General features: G+C 38.2%; 1 protein-coding gene across 3 annotated transcripts in view; it reads right to left on the bottom strand.

Moving 5' to 3' along the window:
* LOC136701574 (NLR family CARD domain-containing protein 3-like) overlaps positions 1-19422 on the bottom strand; it is an 87958-nt gene that overhangs the window by 66544 nt on the left and 1992 nt on the right. For all 3 annotated transcript variants that reach the window (XM_066676165.1, XM_066676167.1, XM_066676168.1), the window contains exons 3-9: positions 19264-19349; positions 12913-13020; positions 10741-10848; positions 8207-8314; positions 5673-5780; positions 3139-3246; positions 891-998 (exon numbers count right to left, since the gene is read on the bottom strand). In XM_066676165.1, coding sequence (XP_066532262.1) covers positions 891-998; positions 3139-3246; positions 5673-5780; positions 8207-8314; positions 10741-10848; positions 12913-13020; positions 19264-19349 — 734 coding nt within the window. The remainder of the gene's footprint in view (positions 1-890; positions 999-3138; positions 3247-5672; positions 5781-8206; positions 8315-10740; positions 10849-12912; positions 13021-19263; positions 19350-19422) is intronic.

The following is a 19422-nucleotide window of genomic DNA, read 5'->3' as shown; positions in this document are numbered from 1 at the left end:
AGAACACTGCTAATAAAGCAGGGTATATAAAGCTATAAGAATTGATATATGAACAATAAATCTGCATAAAATACACCAAAGTTCTGGATTTCACTGATATAATAATCATACCCTATAAACACTCTCCAAAACCTTTCTAATTCAAACACATTATCCTTACATTGACAAACATGTACATTTATAAGGGGGTGCCAGTCCTTCACAGGGCGACACACACTCACACCTATGGACACCTTTGAGTCGCCAATCCACCTACCAACATGGGTCTTTGGACTGTGGGAGGAACCAGAGCACCCGGAGAAAACCCACATGGACACGGGGAGAGCACACCAAACTCCTCACAGACAGTCACCCGGAGTGGGACTTGAACCCACAACCTCCAGGATCCTGAAGCTGTGTGACTGCGACACTACCTGCTGCACCACCATGCCGAGAAAACAATAGACAACACAGGCCCTTAATTGTACATTTCTTAAAACAGTGTTAGACTAGATAAACTAATAGTTTGTTGACTGTTATGTTAAGGGTTATGTTACTACTGTAGGTAGTGTCACAGTCACACAGCTCCAGGGACCTGGAGGTTGTGGGTTCGAGTCCCTCTCCGGGTGACTGTCTGTGAGGAGTTCGGTGTGCTCTCCCCGTGTCCGCGTGGGTTTGTAATATTTGGGGCAAATCTGATGCCTTCCGGGAGTCTGTTCCGAGGGCAGGCAGCATAGTGACTGTAGGTTGCCTCCCCCTGTGTGGTTCTGACCCGGGGCACCACTAGCTGACCAGTCCCAACTGATCTGAGGGGCCACTGGGTTCATACATGTCTAGAAGATCTGAAATATATTTTGGTCTGAGGTCATTTATTGATTTATAAACAATTAATAACACTTTAAAATCAATACCGTGTTGAATCTCTTTCATTGCTGAATATAGGAGGGTTAATCATGGAACGGTCACTTCTCATGGACACATAGCTGGGTTCAGGAGAAGGCGATCTCTTGGCCTCCAATCTGGAAAAAATACACACACACACACACAGGATTATTCAACTAATTTTTGTTCATATTGACTCAGAAAACTCCATATGAAACAGGATATATAAAGTTATATTGCAGCATATGAAAAGATTACAAACAATATATATCAAGACTCATAAAGCAGGGTAAAATACACCAAAGGACATCACTCATAATCACACATTATAAACACTATCCAAACCTTTCTAATTTGAACATACCATTATTCTTTATATTGATACATGTGAAGGTTTAGCACATTGTTCAGTAATCAATGTTCAGTATGTCATTTACATTTATCAAAAGAGTCAAAAACAATTATGTCAAATGTGTTTTTAACAGCTATAGATGATTCCATCAGTCAGTTTTAGAGTCAGAGTTTTAAGAAAAAAAACCTGATTCAATTACAGTGCATACACTGAAAGAGGGAACGAAATAAAAAATATGTTATAAAGTGAAACTTGTTGCACAGTTACTCAGCAGCTAGTGTCACTTTCACATCCACTTCGGATGACTGTCTGTGAAGAGTTTTGGTGTGTTCTCCCTGTGTCTGTGCCAGTTTCCTCCCACAGTCCACACACACATGATGGTAGGTGGATTGACCATGAAAAAGTCTCCATAGCTGTGAATTTGCAAGTTTGTGATGCCCTGTGATGGATGGTTGCTCTGTCCAGAGTCTGTTCCTGTCACTAGTTATATAAAGAACACTGCTCATAAAGCAGACTATATAAAGATACAACACTAGTTATACAAAGATCACTGCTCATAAAGCAGACAATATAAAGATACGACACTAGTCATATAAAGAACTCCACTAATAAAGCAGACTATATAAAGATACGACACTAGTTATATAAAGAACACTGCTCATAAAGCAGACTATATAAAGATACGACACTAGTTATATAAAGAACACTGCTCATAAAGCAGACTATATAAAGATACGACACTAGTTATATAAAGAACTCAGCTCATCAAGCAGACTATGTGAAGATACAACACTAGATATATAAAGAACACTGTTCATAAAGCAGACTATATAAAGATATAACACTAGTTATATAAAGAACTCAGCTCATAAAGCAGACTATATAAAGATACAACACTAGATATATAAAGAACACTGTTCATGAAGTAGACTATATAAAGATATAACACTAGTTATATAAAGAACACTGCTCATAAAGCAGGTTATATAAAGATACAACACTAGATATATAAAGAACACTGTTCATGAAGTAGACTATATAAAGATACAACACTAGATATATAAAGAACACTGCTAATAAAGCAGGGTATATAAAGCTATAAGTATAGATATATGAACAATAAATCTGCATAAAATACACCAAAGTTCAGGATTTCACTGATATAATAATCATACCCTATAAATACTCTCCAAAACCTTTTTAATTCAAACACATTATCCTTACATTGACAAACATGTACATTTATAAGGGGGTGCCAGTCCTTCACAGGGCGACACACACTCACACCTATGGACACCTTTGAGTCGCCAATCCACCTACCAACATGGGTCTTTGGACTGTGGGAGGAACCAGAGCACCCGGAGTAAACCCACATGGACACGGGGAGAGCACACCAAACTTGAAACCACAACCTACAGGATCCTGAAGCTGTGTGACTGCGACACTACCTGCTGCACCACCATGCCGAGAAAACAATAGACAACACAGGCCCTTAATTGTGCATTTTTTAAAACAGTGTTAGACTAGATAAACTAATAGTTTGTTGACTGTTATGTTAAGGGTTATGTTACTACTGTAGGTAGTGTCACAGTCACACAGCTCCAGGGACCTGGAGGTTGTGGGTTCGAGTCCCTCTCCGGGTGACTGTCTGTGAGGAGTTCGGTGTGCTCTCCCCGTGTCCGCGTGGGTTTGTAATATTTGGGGCAAATCTGATGCCTTCCGGGAGTCTGTTCCGAGGGCAGGCAGCATAGTGACTGTAGGTTGCCTCCCCCTGTGTGGTTCTGACCCGGGTCACCACTAGCTGACCAGTCCCAACTGATCTGAGGGGCCACTGGGTTCATATATGTCTAGAAGATCTGAAATATATTTTGGTCTGAGGTCATTTATTGATTTATAAACAATTAATAACACTTTAAAATCAATACCGTGTTGAATCTCTTTCATTGCTGAATATAGGAGGGTTAATCATGGAACGGTCACTTCTCATGGACACATAGCTGGGTTCAGGAGAAGGCGATCTCTTGGCCTCCAATCTGGAAAAAATACACACACACACACACAGGATTATTCAACTAATTTTTGTTCATATTGACTCAGAAAACTCCATATGAAACAGGATATATAAAGTTATATTGCAGCATATGAAAAGATTACAAACAATATATATCAAGACTCATAAAGCAGGGTAAAATACACCAAAGGACATCACTCATAATCACACATTATAAACACTATCCAAACCTTTCTAATTTGAACATACCATTATTCTTTATATTGATACATGTGAAGGTTTAGCACATTGTTCAGTAATCAATGTTCAGTATGTCATTTACATTTATCAAAAGAGTCAAAAACAATTATGTCAAATGTGTTTTTAACAGCTATAGATGATTCCATCAGTCAGTTTTAGAGTCAGAGTTTTAAGAAAAAAAACCTGATTCAATTACAGTGCATACACTGAAAGAGGGAACAAAATAAAAAATATGTTATAAAGTGAAACTTGTTGCACAGTTACTCAGCAGTTAGTGTCACTTTCACATCCACTTCGGATGACTGTCTGTGAAGAGTTTGGTGTGTTCTCCCTTTGTCTGTGCCAGTTTCCTCCCACGGTTCACACACATGATGGTAGGTGGATTGACCATGAAAAAGTCTCCATAGCTGTGAATTTGCAAGTTTGTGATGCCCTGTGATGGATGGTTGCTCTGTCCAGAGTGTGTTCCTGTCACTAGTTATATAAAGAACACTGCTCATAAAGCAGACTATATAAAGATACAACACTAGTTATACAAAGATCACTGCTCATAAAGCAGACAATATAAAGATACGACACTAGTCATATAAAGAACTCCACTAATAAAGCAGACTATATAAAGATACGACACTAGTCATATAAAGAACTCCACTAATAAAGCAGACTATATAAAGATACGACACTAGTTATATAAAGATCACTGCTCATAAAGCAGACTATATAAAGATACAACACTAGTTATATAAAGAACACTGTTCATAAAGCAAACTATATAAAGATACAACACTGGATATATAAAGAACACTGTTCATAAAGCAGACTATATAAAGATACAACACTAGATATATACAGAAGTCCGCTCATAAAGCAGACTATATAAAGATACAACACTAGATATATAAAGAACACTGTTCATAAAACAGACTATATAAAGATACAACACTAGATATATACAGAAGTCCGCTCATAAAGCAGACTATATAAAGATACAACACTAGATATATAAAGAACACTGCTCATAAAGCAGACTATATAAAGATACAACACTAGTTATATAAAGAACACTGCTCATAAAGCAGACTATATAAAGATATGACACTAGATATATAAAGAACACTGCCCATAAAGCAGACTATATAAAGATACAACACTAGTTATATAAAGAACACTGCTCATAAAGCAGACTATATAAAGATACGACACTAGTTATATAAAGAACACTGCTCATAAAGCAGGTTATATAAAGATACAACACTAGATATATAAAGAACACTGTTCATGAAGTAGACTATATAAAAATACAACACTAGATATATAAAGAACACTGCTAATAAAGCAGGGTATATAAAGCTATAAGTATTGATTTATGAACAATAAATCTCAATAAAACACACCAAAGTTCAGGATTTCACTGATATAATAATCATACCCTATAAACACTCTCCAAAACCTTTCTAATTCAAACACATTATCCTTACATTGACAAACATGTACATTTATAAGGGGGTGCCAGTCCTTCACAGGGCGACACACACTCACACCTATGGACACCTTTGAGTCGCCAATCCACCTACCAACATGGGTCTTTGGACTGTGGGAGGAACCAAAGCACCCGGAGTAAACCCACATGGACACGGGGAGAGCACACCAAACTCCTCACAGACAGTCACCCGGAGTGGGACTTGAAACCACAACCTACAGGATCCTGAAGCTGTGTGACTGCGACACTACCTGCTGCACCACCATGCCGAGAAAACAATAGACAACACAGGCCCTTAATTGTGCATTTTTTAAAACAGCGTTAGACTAGATAAACTAATAGTTTGTTGACTGTTATGTTAAGGGTTATGTTACTACTGTAGGTAGTGTCACAGTCACACAGCTCCAGGGACCTGGAGGTTGTGGGTTCGAGTCCCTCTCCGGGTGACTGTCTGTGAGGAGTTCGGTGTGCTCTCCCCGTGTCCGCGTGGGTTTGTAATATTTGGGGCAAATCTGATGCCTTCCGGGAGTCTGTTCCGAGGGCAGGCAGCATAGTGACTGTATGTTGCCTCCCCCTGTGTGGTTCTGACCCGGGTCACCACTAGCTGACCAGTCCCAACTGATCTGAGGGGCCACTGGGTTCATATATGTCTAGAAGATCTGAAATATATTTTGGTCTGAGGTCATTTATTGATTTATAAACAATTAATAACACTTTAAAATCAATACCGTGTTGAATCTCTTTCATTGCTGAATATAGGAGGGTTAATCATGGAACGGTCACTTCTCATGGACACATAGCTGGGTTCAGGAGAAGGCGATCTCTTGGCCTCCAATCTGGAAAAAATACACACACACACACACAGGATTATTCAACTAATTTTTGTTCATATTGACTCAGAAAACTCCATATGAAACAGGATATATAAAGTTATATTGCAGCATATGAAAAGATTACAAACAATATATATCAAGACTCATAAAGCAGGGTAAAATACACCAAAGGACATCACTCATAATCACACATTATAAACACTATCCAAACCTTTCTAATTTGAACATACCATTATTCTTTATATTGATACATGTGAAGGTTTAGCACATTGTTCAGTAATCAATGTTCAGTATGTCATTTACATTTATCAAAAGAGTCAAAAACAATTATGTCAAATGTGTTTTTAACAGCTATAGATGATTCCATCAGTCAGTTTTAGAGTCAGAGTTTTAAGAAAAAAAACCTGATTCAATTACAGTGCATACACTGAAAGAGGGAACAAAATAAAAAATATGTTATAAAGTGAAACTTGTTGCACAGTTACTCAGCAGTTAGTGTCACTTTCACATCCACTTCGGATGACTGTCTGTGAAGAGTTTGGTGTGTTCTCCCTTTGTCTGTGCCAGTTTCCTCCCACGGTTCACACACATGATGGTAGGTGGATTGACCATGAAAAAGTCTCCATAGCTGTGAATTTGCAAGTTTGTGATGCCCTGTGATGGATGGTTGCTCTGTCCAGACTGTGTTCCTGTCACTAGTTATATAAAGAACACTGCTCATAAAGCAGACTATATAAAGATACAACACTAGTTATACAAAGATCACTGCTCATAAAGCAGACAATATAAAGATACGACACTAGTCATATAAAGAACTCCACTAATAAAGCAGACTATATAAAGATACGACACTAGTCATATAAAGAACTCCACTAATAAAGCAGACTATATAAAGATACGACACTAGTTATATAAAGATCACTGCTCATAAAGCAGACTATATAAAGATACAACACTAGTTATATAAAGAACACTGTTCATAAAGCAAACTATATAAAGATACAACACTGGATATATAAAGAACACTGTTCATAAAGCAGACTATATAAAGATACAACACTAGATATATACAGAAGTCCGCTCATAAAGCAGACTATATAAAGATACAACACTAGATATATAAAGAACACTGTTCATAAAACAGACTATATAAAGATACAACACTAGATATATACAGAAGTCCGCTCATAAAGCAGACTATATAAAGATACAACACTAGATATATAAAGAACACTGCTCATAAAGCAGACTATATAAAGATACAACACTAGTTATATAAAGAACACTGCTCATAAAGCAGACTATATAAAGATATGACACTAGATATATAAAGAACACTGCCCATAAAGCAGACTATATAAAGATACAACACTAGTTATATAAAGAACACTGCTCATAAAGCAGACTATATAAAGATACGACACTAGTTATATAAAGAACACTGCTCATAAAGCAGGTTATATAAAGATACAACACTAGATATATAAAGAACACTGTTCATGAAGTAGACTATATAAAAATACAACACTAGATATATAAAGAACACTGCTAATAAAGCAGGGTATATAAAGCTATAAGTATTGATTTATGAACAATAAATCTCAATAAAACACACCAAAGTTCAGGATTTCACTGATATAATAATCATACCCTATAAACACTCTCCAAAACCTTTCTAATTCAAACACATTATCCTTACATTGACAAACATGTACATTTATAAGGGGGTGCCAGTCCTTCACAGGGCGACACACACTCACACCTATGGACACCTTTGAGTCGCCAATCCACCTACCAACATGGGTCTTTGGACTGTGGGAGGAACCAAAGCACCCGGAGTAAACCCACATGGACACGGGGAGAGCACACCAAACTCCTCACAGACAGTCACCCGGAGTGGGACTTGAAACCACAACCTACAGGATCCTGAAGCTGTGTGACTGCGACACTACCTGCTGCACCACCATGCCGAGAAAACAATAGACAACACAGGCCCTTAATTGTGCATTTTTTAAAACAGCGTTAGACTAGATAAACTAATAGTTTGTTGACTGTTATGTTAAGGGTTATGTTACTACTGTAGGTAGTGTCACAGTCACACAGCTCCAGGGACCTGGAGGTTGTGGGTTCGAGTCCCTCTCCGGGTGACTGTCTGTGAGGAGTTCGGTGTGCTCTCCCCGTGTCCGCGTGGGTTTGTAATATTTGGGGCAAATCTGATGCCTTCCGGGAGTCTGTTCCGAGGGCAGGCAGCATAGTGACTGTATGTTGCCTCCCCCTGTGTGGTTCTGACCCGGGTCACCACTAGCTGACCAGTCCCAACTGATCTGAGGGGCCACTGGGTTCATATATGTCTAGAAGATCTGAAATATATTTTGGTCTGAGGTCATTTATTGATTTATAAACAATTAATAACACTTTAAAATCAATACCGTGTTGAATCTCTTTCATTGCTGAATATAGGAGGGTTAATCATGGAACGGTCACTTCTCATGGACACATAGCTGGGTTCAGGAGAAGGCGATCTCTTGGCCTCCAATCTGGAAAAAATACACACACACACACACAGGATTATTCAACTAATTTTTGTTCATATTGACTCAGAAAACTCCATATGAAACAGGATATATAAAGTTATATTGCAGCATATGAAAAGATTACAAACAATATATATCAAGACTCATAAAGCAGGGTAAAATACACCAAAGGACATCACTCATAATCACACATTATAAACACTATCCAAACCTTTCTAATTTGAACATACCATTATTCTTTATATTGATACATGTGAAGGTTTAGCACATTGTTCAGTAATCAATGTTCAGTATGTCATTTACATTTATCAAAAGAGTCAAAAACAATTATGTCAAATGTGTTTTTAACAGCTATAGATGATTCCATCAGTCAGTTTTAGAGTCAGAGTTTTAAGAAAAAAAACCTGATTCAATTACAGTGCATACACTGAAAGAGGGAACAAAATAAAAAATATGTTATAAAGTGAAACTTGTTGCACAGTTACTCAGCAGTTAGTGTCACTTTCACATCCACTTCGGATGACTGTCTGTGAAGAGTTTGGTGTGTTCTCCCTTTGTCTGTGCCAGTTTCCTCCCACGGTTCACACACATGATGGTAGGTGGATTGACCATGAAAAAGTCTCCATAGCTGTGAATTTGCAAGTTTGTGATGCCCTGTGATGGATGGTTGCTCTGTCCAGAGTGTGTTCCTGTCACTAGTTATATAAAGAACACTGCTCATAAAGCAGACTATATAAAGATACAACACTAGTTATACAAAGATCACTGCTCATAAAGCAGACAATATAAAGATACGACACTAGTCATATAAAGAACTCCACTAATAAAGCAGACTATATAAAGATACGACACTAGTCATATAAAGAACTCCACTAATAAAGCAGACTATATAAAGATACGACACTAGTTATATAAAGATCACTGCTCATAAAGCAGACTATATAAAGATACAACACTAGTTATATAAAGAACACTGTTCATAAAGCAAACTATATAAAGATACAACACTGGATATATAAAGAACACTGTTCATAAAGCAGACTATATAAAGATACAACACTAGATATATACAGAAGTCCGCTCATAAAGCAGACTATATAAAGATACAACACTAGATATATAAAGAACACTGTTCATAAAACAGACTATATAAAGATACAACACTAGATATATACAGAAGTCCGCTCATAAAGCAGACTATATAAAGATACAACACTAGATATATAAAGAACACTGCTCATAAAGCAGACTATATAAAGATACAACACTAGTTATATAAAGAACACTGCTCATAAAGCAGACTATATAAAGATATGACACTAGATATATAAAGAACACTGCCCATAAAGCAGACTATATAAAGATACAACACTAGTTATATAAAGAACACTGCTCATAAAGCAGACTATATAAAGATACGACACTAGTTATATAAAGAACACTGCTCATAAAGCAGGTTATATAAAGATACAACACTAGATATATAAAGAACACTGTTCATGAAGTAGACTATATAAAAATACAACACTAGATATATAAAGAACACTGCTAATAAAGCAGGGTATATAAAGCTATAAGTATTGATTTATGAACAATAAATCTCAATAAAACACACCAAAGTTCAGGATTTCACTGATATAATAATCATACCCTATAAACACTCTCCAAAACCTTTCTAATTCAAACACATTATCCTTACATTGACAAACATGTACATTTATAAGGGGGTGCCAGTCCTTCACAGGGCGACACACACTCACACCTATGGACACCTTTGAGTCGCCAATCCACCTACCAACATGGGTCTTTGGACTGTGGGAGGAACCAAAGCACCCGGAGTAAACCCACATGGACACGGGGAGAGCACACCAAACTCCTCACAGACAGTCACCCGGAGTGGGACTTGAAACCACAACCTACAGGATCCTGAAGCTGTGTGACTGCGACACTACCTGCTGCACCACCATGCCGAGAAAACAATAGACAACACAGGCCCTTAATTGTGCATTTTTTAAAACAGCGTTAGACTAGATAAACTAATAGTTTGTTGACTGTTATGTTAAGGGTTATGTTACTACTGTAGGTAGTGTCACAGTCACACAGCTCCAGGGACCTGGAGGTTGTGGGTTCGAGTCCCTCTCCGGGTGACTGTCTGTGAGGAGTTCGGTGTGCTCTCCCCGTGTCCGCGTGGGTTTGTAATATTTGGGGCAAATCTGATGCCTTCCGGGAGTCTGTTCCGAGGGCAGGCAGCATAGTGACTGTATGTTGCCTCCCCCTGTGTGGTTCTGACCCGGGTCACCACTAGCTGACCAGTCCCAACTGATCTGAGGGGCCACTGGGTTCATATATGTCTAGAAGATCTGAAATATATTTTGGTCTGAGGTCATTTATTGATTTATAAACAATTAATAACACTTTAAAATCAATACCGTGTTGAATCTCTTTCATTGCTGAATATAGGAGGGTTAATCATGGAACGGTCACTTCTCATGGACACATAGCTGGGTTCAGGAGAAGGCGATCTCTTGGCCTCCAATCTGGAAAAAATACACACACACACACACACAGGATTATTCAACTAATTTTTGTTCATATTGACTCAGAAAACTCCATATGAAACAGGATATATAAAGTTATATTGCAGCATATGAAAAGATTACAAACAATATATATCAAGACTCATAAAGCAGGGTAAAATACACCAAAGGACATCACTCATAATCACACATTATAAACACTATCCAAACCTTTCTAATTTGAACATACCATTATTCTTTATATTGATACATGTGAAGGTTTAGCACATTGTTCAGTAATCAATGTTCAGTATGTCATTTACATTTATCAAAAGAGTCAAAAACAATTATGTCAAATGTGTTTTTAACAGCTATAGATGATTCCATCAGTCAGTTTTAGAGTCAGAGTTTTAAGAAAAAAAACCTGATTCAATTACAGTGCATACACTGAAAGAGGGAACAAAATAAAAAATATGTTATAAAGTGAAACTTGTTGCACAGTTACTCAGCAGTTAGTGTCACTTTCACATCCACTTCGGATGACTGTCTGTGAAGAGTTTGGTGTGTTCTCCCTTTGTCTGTGCCAGTTTCCTCCCACGGTTCACACACATGATGGTAGGTGGATTGACCATGAAAAAGTCTCCATAGCTGTGAATTTGCAAGTTTGTGATGCCCTGTGATGGATGGTTGCTCTGTCCAGAGTGTGTTCCTGTCACTAGTTATATAAAGAACACTGCTCATAAAGCAGACTATATAAAGATACAACACTAGTTATACAAAGATCACTGCTCATAAAGCAGACAATATAAAGATACGACACTAGTCATATAAAGAACTCCACTAATAAAGCAGACTATATAAAGATACGACACTAGTCATATAAAGAACTCCACTAATAAAGCAGACTATATAAAGATACGACACTAGTTATATAAAGAACTCCACTAATAAAGCAGACTATATAAAGATACGACACTAGTTATATAAAGATCACTGCTCATAAAGCAGACTATATAAAGATACAACACTAGTTATATAAAGAACACTGCTCATAAAGCAGACTATATAAAGATACAACACTAGTTATATAAAGAACACTGCTCATAAAGCAGGTTATATAAAGATACAACACTAGATATATAAAGAACACTGTTCATGAAGTAGACTATATAAAAATACAACACTAGATATATAAAGAACACTGCTAATAAAGCAGGGTATATAAAGCTATAAGTATTGATTTATGAACAATAAATCTCAATAAAACACACCAAAGTTCAGGATTTCACTGATATAATAATCATACCCTATAAACACTCTCCAAAACCTTTCTAATTCAAACACATTATCCTTACATTGACAAACATGTACATTTATAAGGGGGTGCCAGTCCTTCACAGGGCGACACACACTCACACCTATGGACACCTTTGAGTCGCCAATCCACCTACCAACATGGGTCTTTGGACTGTGGGAGGAACCAAAGCACCCGGAGTAAACCCACATGGACACGGGGAGAGCACACCAAACTCCTCACAGACAGTCACCCGGAGTGGGACTTGAAACCACAACCTACAGGATCCTGAAGCTGTGTGACTGCGACACTACCTGCTGCACCACCATGCCGAGAAAACAATAGACAACACAGGCCCTTAATTGTGCATTTTTTAAAACAGCGTTAGACTAGATAAACTAATAGTTTGTTGACTGTTATGTTAAGGGTTATGTTACTACTGTAGGTAGTGTCACAGTCACACAGCTCCAGGGACCTGGAGGTTGTGGGTTCGAGTCCCTCTCCGGGTGACTGTCTGTGAGGAGTTCGGTGTGCTCTCCCCGTGTCCGCGTGGGTTTGTAATATTTGGGGCAAATCTGATGCCTTCCGGGAGTCTGTTCCGAGGGCAGGCAGCATAGTGACTGTAGGTTGCCTCCCCCTGTGTGGTTCTGACCCGGGTCACCACTAGCTGACCAGTCCCAACTGATCTGAGGGGCCACTGGGTTCATATATGTCTAGAAGATCTGAAATATATTTTGGTCTGAGGTCATTTATTGATTTATAAACAATTAATAACACTTTAAAATCAATACCGTGTTGAATCTCTTTCATTGCTGAATATAGGAGGGTTAATCATGGAACGGTCACTTCTCATGGACACATAGCTGGGTTCAGGAGAAGGCGATCTCTTGGCCTCCAATCTGGAAAAAATACACACACACACACAGGATTATTCAACTAATTTTTGTTCATATTGACTCAGAAAACTCCATATGAAACAGGATATATAAAGTTATATTGCAGCATATGAAAAGATTACAAACAATATATATCAAGACTCATAAAGCAGGGTAAAATACACCAAAGGACATCACTCATAATCACACATTATAAACACTATCCAAACCTTTCTAATTTGAACATACCATTATTCTTTATATTGATACATGTGAAGGTTTAGCACATTGTTCAGTAATCAATGTTCAGTATGTCATTTACATTTATAAAAAGAGTCAAAAACAATTGTTATGTCAAATGTGTTTTTAACAGCTATAGACGATTCCATCAGTCAGTTTTAGAGTCAGAGTTTTAAGAAAAAAAACCTGATTCAATTACAGTGCATACACTGAAAGAGGGAACGAAATAAAAAATATGTTATAAAGTGAAACTTGTTGCACAGTTACTCAGCAGCTAGTGTCACTTTCACATCAACGTCGGATGACTGTCTGTGAAGAGTTTTGGTGTGTTCTCCCTGTGTCTGTGCCAGTTTCCTCCCACAGTCCACACACATGATGGTAGGTGGACTGATCTTGAAAAAGTCTCCATAGCTGTGAATTTGCTGTGAACGTTTTTGATGCCCTGTGATGGATGGTTGCTCTGTCCAGAGTGTGTTCCTGTCTCTTGCCCAGTGATTCTCGTTTAGCTTCAGTAGCATTTATTTAACTTTTAACTTCACTATACCTATGAACCTCCCTTATCATCAGAGGACCCCTCCCCTTCTCAAGAACAAATGCTGCATTTATCTACTTGAGTGTGAAAACTTATCCTACAACAACTACTGTAACTAGAACTACAAAAACATTTCTGAACTCATATGCTGCTGCACCAAGTACCATTTGGAGCTTGGACAGCCATTGAGCTCGGAGTGTGGGTAACACTCACTCTGACTGGTCTGGTCAATGTATACAGAACTCCACTTGTCATATTGGTACTAAATTTGCTTTACAAAATATCTCTGCAATAAAGCAAAAGAATCATGAAACATGGGACGTGATGGTAAACTGTCCATTATACAACAGTTAGTTCCTGTTTCACTGTATACAACAGTTAGTTCTGTTCTAAAGCATGCTTTATTTCGCAAAAACAGCACCGGTTTTTCACAAACACTGTATCACTCCGCTGAATGCCATTGCTTAAAACTCTACGCTCCAGCTGTCCTTATCATATTTTTACTGCTAAATAAGCTCTAGTTCATGTTTCACACCAATAAACTCTTTAGTTTTCTTCAAGAATACTAATATCAAATAAAAATCACATAACAATTATACTCAATCACTGTTAGTAACACGTTTATCACCAAGTTTAACTTGAAATAAATGGAGACTGAGGGCAGTGACTGTCACTACAAACCGTTTAATTCAACACAAAATAAGACATAAGGAGCTGAGACTGAGCCAGTCTGGGCGGTGAGTGCAGTGCAGTTCATTGCTGTGACGTAGCAACAAGCTACTTGTTGAGGAACATAATTTGGTGGAAGGATTTATTAATAACAGCCATGCTGTTATTTCATGACAACACACTTCCTTTTTTGTTCTACTGCTTAACTGTGCCAGTAGATGGTATGCACATGAGGTTTACCTTGGTGTTAAGAGTGGCGTGAGAGCTGTATCTCATACAAAAAAGATGTACATTTCAGGACACATCAGTAGTATAGCTTTGAATCAGGGGGTGTTTTGGCCTTACTACACTAGATACCCTCATCAAAGGTGGCCAGCTACAGAATAATCAAACCTGAGCTCGTGTCCCATGCCCAGGCAGGGGCATCATCTTCCCTGAGTCAAGCCTAGAGCTGACCGCATACCTTTTTCACACTCCTCCTGGAGGATTGTGACCTGGGTTCTCAAAAGGTGGACGGGGTGATCCATATCCAATAGCTTGCAATATGCATATTGTCCAAACCACTGCACAGATGTTGCCATAGACACATCCCTTCACCTGGCTCTCTCACATCTGGACAATAAAGACATCTGTGCAATTGCTGTTCATAGACTTTTGTTTAGTATTCAGTACCATCATTCCTCAGCACTTGATCAGGAAACTGAACCTACTGGGCCTGACACCTTCTGCCTGAACACCTTCTTCAACTTCCAGACTTTCTGACTGTGTGAACTCAATCACTCCAGATCAGGAAGAACATCTCCAGCACCATTATGCTGAGGACTGAGGTCCATAGGGCTGTGTACTCAGTGCACTGCTGTTCAATCTATGTGCTTCTCTCATAGCTGCTAGTACACTGTCAAGCCTTTGCCTGTATCCCCACCATGTGCTCAGTTAGCACATGGCTCTGTTTGTTTTGTTCTTGTCTCTGCCCTAGCCCCACCTTAGTCCCGTCTCAGTCTCTGCCCTCTCATTAGTGTTTCCAGGTGTTCCTCGTTTGTCCTGCGTGTTTATACCCCTTTGTTTGAAACACTCCCTTGTCTGGTCTTGTGTGTAGATGTTTGTTTCTTTCTCTGTGTTTTACTGAGGTCTACACCAGTTCATTGTTGTTTTCTGTTCCCATCCTTGTTTGTTGCTCTTTAGCTCTGTTCAGCTTTAGTCTAGATTGGTTTCCATTTATCTTGCTCATATTTGTTTTCTGTTTCGTTTACTTTTGTTTCATAATAAGGATTCCTTGCATGTACATCCACCTCCATCATCCTCCCTCCAACTGTGACGTACACCCATAAAACATGCTTCAGTAGTGTCTGATTAGGTTAAATTCTAAAAGAATTGTTGGACAAAGAATGGGAGTTATGTAGCTCCTGAATATTGCTTCATAATTTTGGCTAATTAAACATCTCCTCAGTATGGTGGAACCCCAAATTCTGCACACATTCAAGTGAGGTGTTGTGGTATTGTGTATTGTGTCAAGCCAATAATACCACATAATTACACTGAGGAGAAATAGGCCCTGTATAGGCACATTGTCACCAAAGGTACAGTGTAATGTACCTTTAAAAGAGGTGTTAAATTCCAGTTCCATAAAGTTATATTACATTCTCTTCTGCATTTGAGGTCATCACACCTAAGCTGTGGAACACATTGCCCCCTTTTTAAGAACGGGCTATTCTGTGGACTCTTTTAAAAAGCAACTAAAGACCAACCTTTTACACAGGCATTTAAACAATGAACAAGGCTGTAATGTCATTGCCATTATTGCCTTTTTTTTATCATTTTTGTAGTGTATTTGGTTGTATTTCATGTCATGGCGTGTCTTTGTAAAGCACTTGTGCTTGTAAAGATGCTGTATAAATAGTTTTTATTTACTTACTTTTCCAGAAAGAAAAGGGAGTACCTGCAACCTTTCATTATAGAATTATGGGGCGTATGACATCAATATAACAATTATGTGCAATTATGTTCCATAACTAAAACTACTGAATCTTTGAGGGTACCAACACATTGACCTTTTCCTGTAGGAATAAATTTGGAGTGTTTTTTTTTAAAAGGAGAATGCTGAGAGGTTTAAGTATGCAACATCAAGTAATGTTTCTCCATTCCACATTAGCACTTCTCACAATATTTTTTAACACCAACATATACACAGTGCTGAATGCCAGTTTGAAAAATGTATAGCTTCCTGTCGCCAAATATATAATCCACCCCACATTTGTGTCCTTGTTGTGCTGAGAATCAATTAAATAATGACAAAATGTTATGGTAATTTCAAAAACTATTGGTCTGGGGTTATGAAAAGAGTAACATTGTATGGTGACAGTCATTCTCATAAACAATCCATCTTCAAAGTAAAAACATTACAACATTTTATCTAAAATGGTTATCTGTTCAATTCAGGACCATGGCGGTCAAACTGCAGGGATAAACTGCTGTCACTGTTGTTTGTGTCATCATTTTGGAAAGCTCTCCCCTGTCCGAATACTCACACTTGTGCCCTCGTGCCCCTTATTTGCACATATCCGTCTAAATATTCAAGGCTTTAGAGTGTCCCAATTCTTTTATATACCTCTAAAAGGATGCTCACTAGCACCACCTATGCGCACTTGACGCCGCTCCCTTAAGTCCACAGCAGACGAAATTTTCCTGAAGGGAATGTCCAGTGAGGATTACAGGGAGAAACTAGATCAGATCTGTTTTGTAAAAGAGCAGAATGTTAAAAGCTTGTGGGTCACAGGCTCCAAATATTCATAAGATAAAATAATAAATGATCATAATTATCTAATAAATTAACTTATTTAATAACTTATAAGCATATTTCTGTTTGAGGGTCCAGAATTCTGTTTGAGCCCAGTTTGGCTGGAAGCTGCTGTGTTTTGTGTTTAACCCACAGTGATTTAAACACCTGAAGGGCACGAGCGTCCCATTCTGCTCCTAACACTCTGACCCCTTGAACTCTTGAACCCTGGCTCCTTTTGTTCATCCTTCAACAACATCATCAAAGTGCACACTTCGAGGACGGCAAAAAATTGGACAGGGGGTATATCATGTTACTGATTTCTGGGTACTAGCATCTAGTGAGTATTACAGAGGGGCCATTTAGATTGATGTTTTGTTGTTGCTTATGTTACTCTTCTATAATCTGGAGACAAATATTTGTCAGAAAAAAGAAAATCCACAAAAGAACCAATATCACTGCACACTGCTTGGTAATGAACAATCACTAATGAACTAATAAACTGTTGAGATGTCCTTCTATAGTTTCATTATTATAAGTATTCACTGAGTACTTTGTAATTGTGTTACACTCTGAACATATTCATTAAAACAAGACATTTTCAGTTCTGAACTTATTTCATCTTGATATTCATCAGTATTCTCATAGCTTGATCTGCCTTATCATATCCTGTAAATGGTAAAATGTTCTCTATAGTGAAGTCTAATGTGTTATTATTTTATGTATAATGTGTTCTACTATAAATACACCTAATACTTGAATGTTTTTTCGTGCATTTTGTGTGTTTATGAGTCACCATGAGTTGGATTTGAACCAGCCGTCAGGATAACGGGGCGGACTCACTTGCTATAACACAGTGACTTTATTTAAACAAAAGATAACAAAACAGAAAGACTAGAGTAACAGACAGAATACTTAAACAAAGAAAGACTGACACAGAGGCTTGGACAGGATGACCTGGACAGAGGGGCTTAGACAGAGAGGGAACTGGACTGACAAACCTAGACAGATAGAGCTTAAACAGACTAAACCTATACATAGACATAGAAAGACAAACCTAGACATAGCGAACTGAACAGAGATCTAAACAGAAAAAGCTAAACAGACTGAAACTAGACAGAAAACCAAACATAGAACTAAACATGGAAGAGCTAAAGCAGACTAAACTTGAACACAGAAATACAGAGTAAGCACACAAACAGACAAGAGACAAAAGACTGACTTGTAGGGCATGAGATACAGACATGACAGACAGACCGGAGAGCACAAAACAAAGGTGGAATGTCCAACACGAGGAAGAGAGACAAGGGAACTTAAATACACCACACAGACAAGGGACACCTGAAACAGATAACAAAGGGGCAGGGTTACAAATGACACTGATGTGGACACTGATGAGGAGGAGGAACAAAGGCGGGACTAGGGCGGAGACACAGACAATAACAAACAGAGGCATGTGCTAAGTGAGCACATGGCGGGGAAAACAGACACGACAGGACAAGGGCATGACAGCAATCTCCTGTGCCATAAGCATGTGCGTATTGCCACGCCAGTTAGTTTTAAGTACTGGAATTGCACTTCTTAACATTCAAGTAAAAAAGACAAGAACGGTCAAACAAATGGGACACGAAAACTGTGTATGCATCAGCTCCTGTTTGAACAGGATTCAACCCTTCAAATATTTCTCTTTTTATTTATCTTTTCTTCTGAGCTGTTATTACTTCATTATTATTTTCTCTTCTGTTTCTTTTTTCTAACTCTTTTCTTTTTCTGTTTGTTTCTTTTCTCTTTTTTAAATACCATACATGTCAGCCCTCAAAAAAGGCAAAATGCTGAACCTTTGTTTGATGTTTTTTTAAACAGGGATCAAGCAGGTGCACCCAGTCAGCTCTGATTGCAGTGATTAGTTCTGGAGGGTCTAGGAGTTGGAGTATTAGAGCTGGTGATGCCTGCTGTCCTAGTGCATCACCTGACCCCTTACAGAACCAAATTGTGATTGAGCTGCAGATCAGCCAGTTTCACTCTTAATGAGCTCTGGTGCAGAGATACTCACGTTTGGTCAGAGGTTTCTCCTTGGCTGCTGGAGGTCTGAATCTCCATCATAGTGTTCTTACTGGTCACATCCTGCTGATCCCCTCTCTGTGTGTTTAGAATGATACATGAAATATTCATATTCATTAATAAAGTTCTCACAACATATTCAATTCAAATT

The sequence above is a fragment of the Hoplias malabaricus genome, chromosome 7 (assembly GCF_029633855.1).
Source record: "Hoplias malabaricus isolate fHopMal1 chromosome 7, fHopMal1.hap1, whole genome shotgun sequence".
Taxonomy (NCBI): Eukaryota; Metazoa; Chordata; class Actinopteri; order Characiformes; family Erythrinidae; genus Hoplias; species Hoplias malabaricus.
This window is presented reverse-complemented; position numbering and strand designations above follow the sequence as displayed.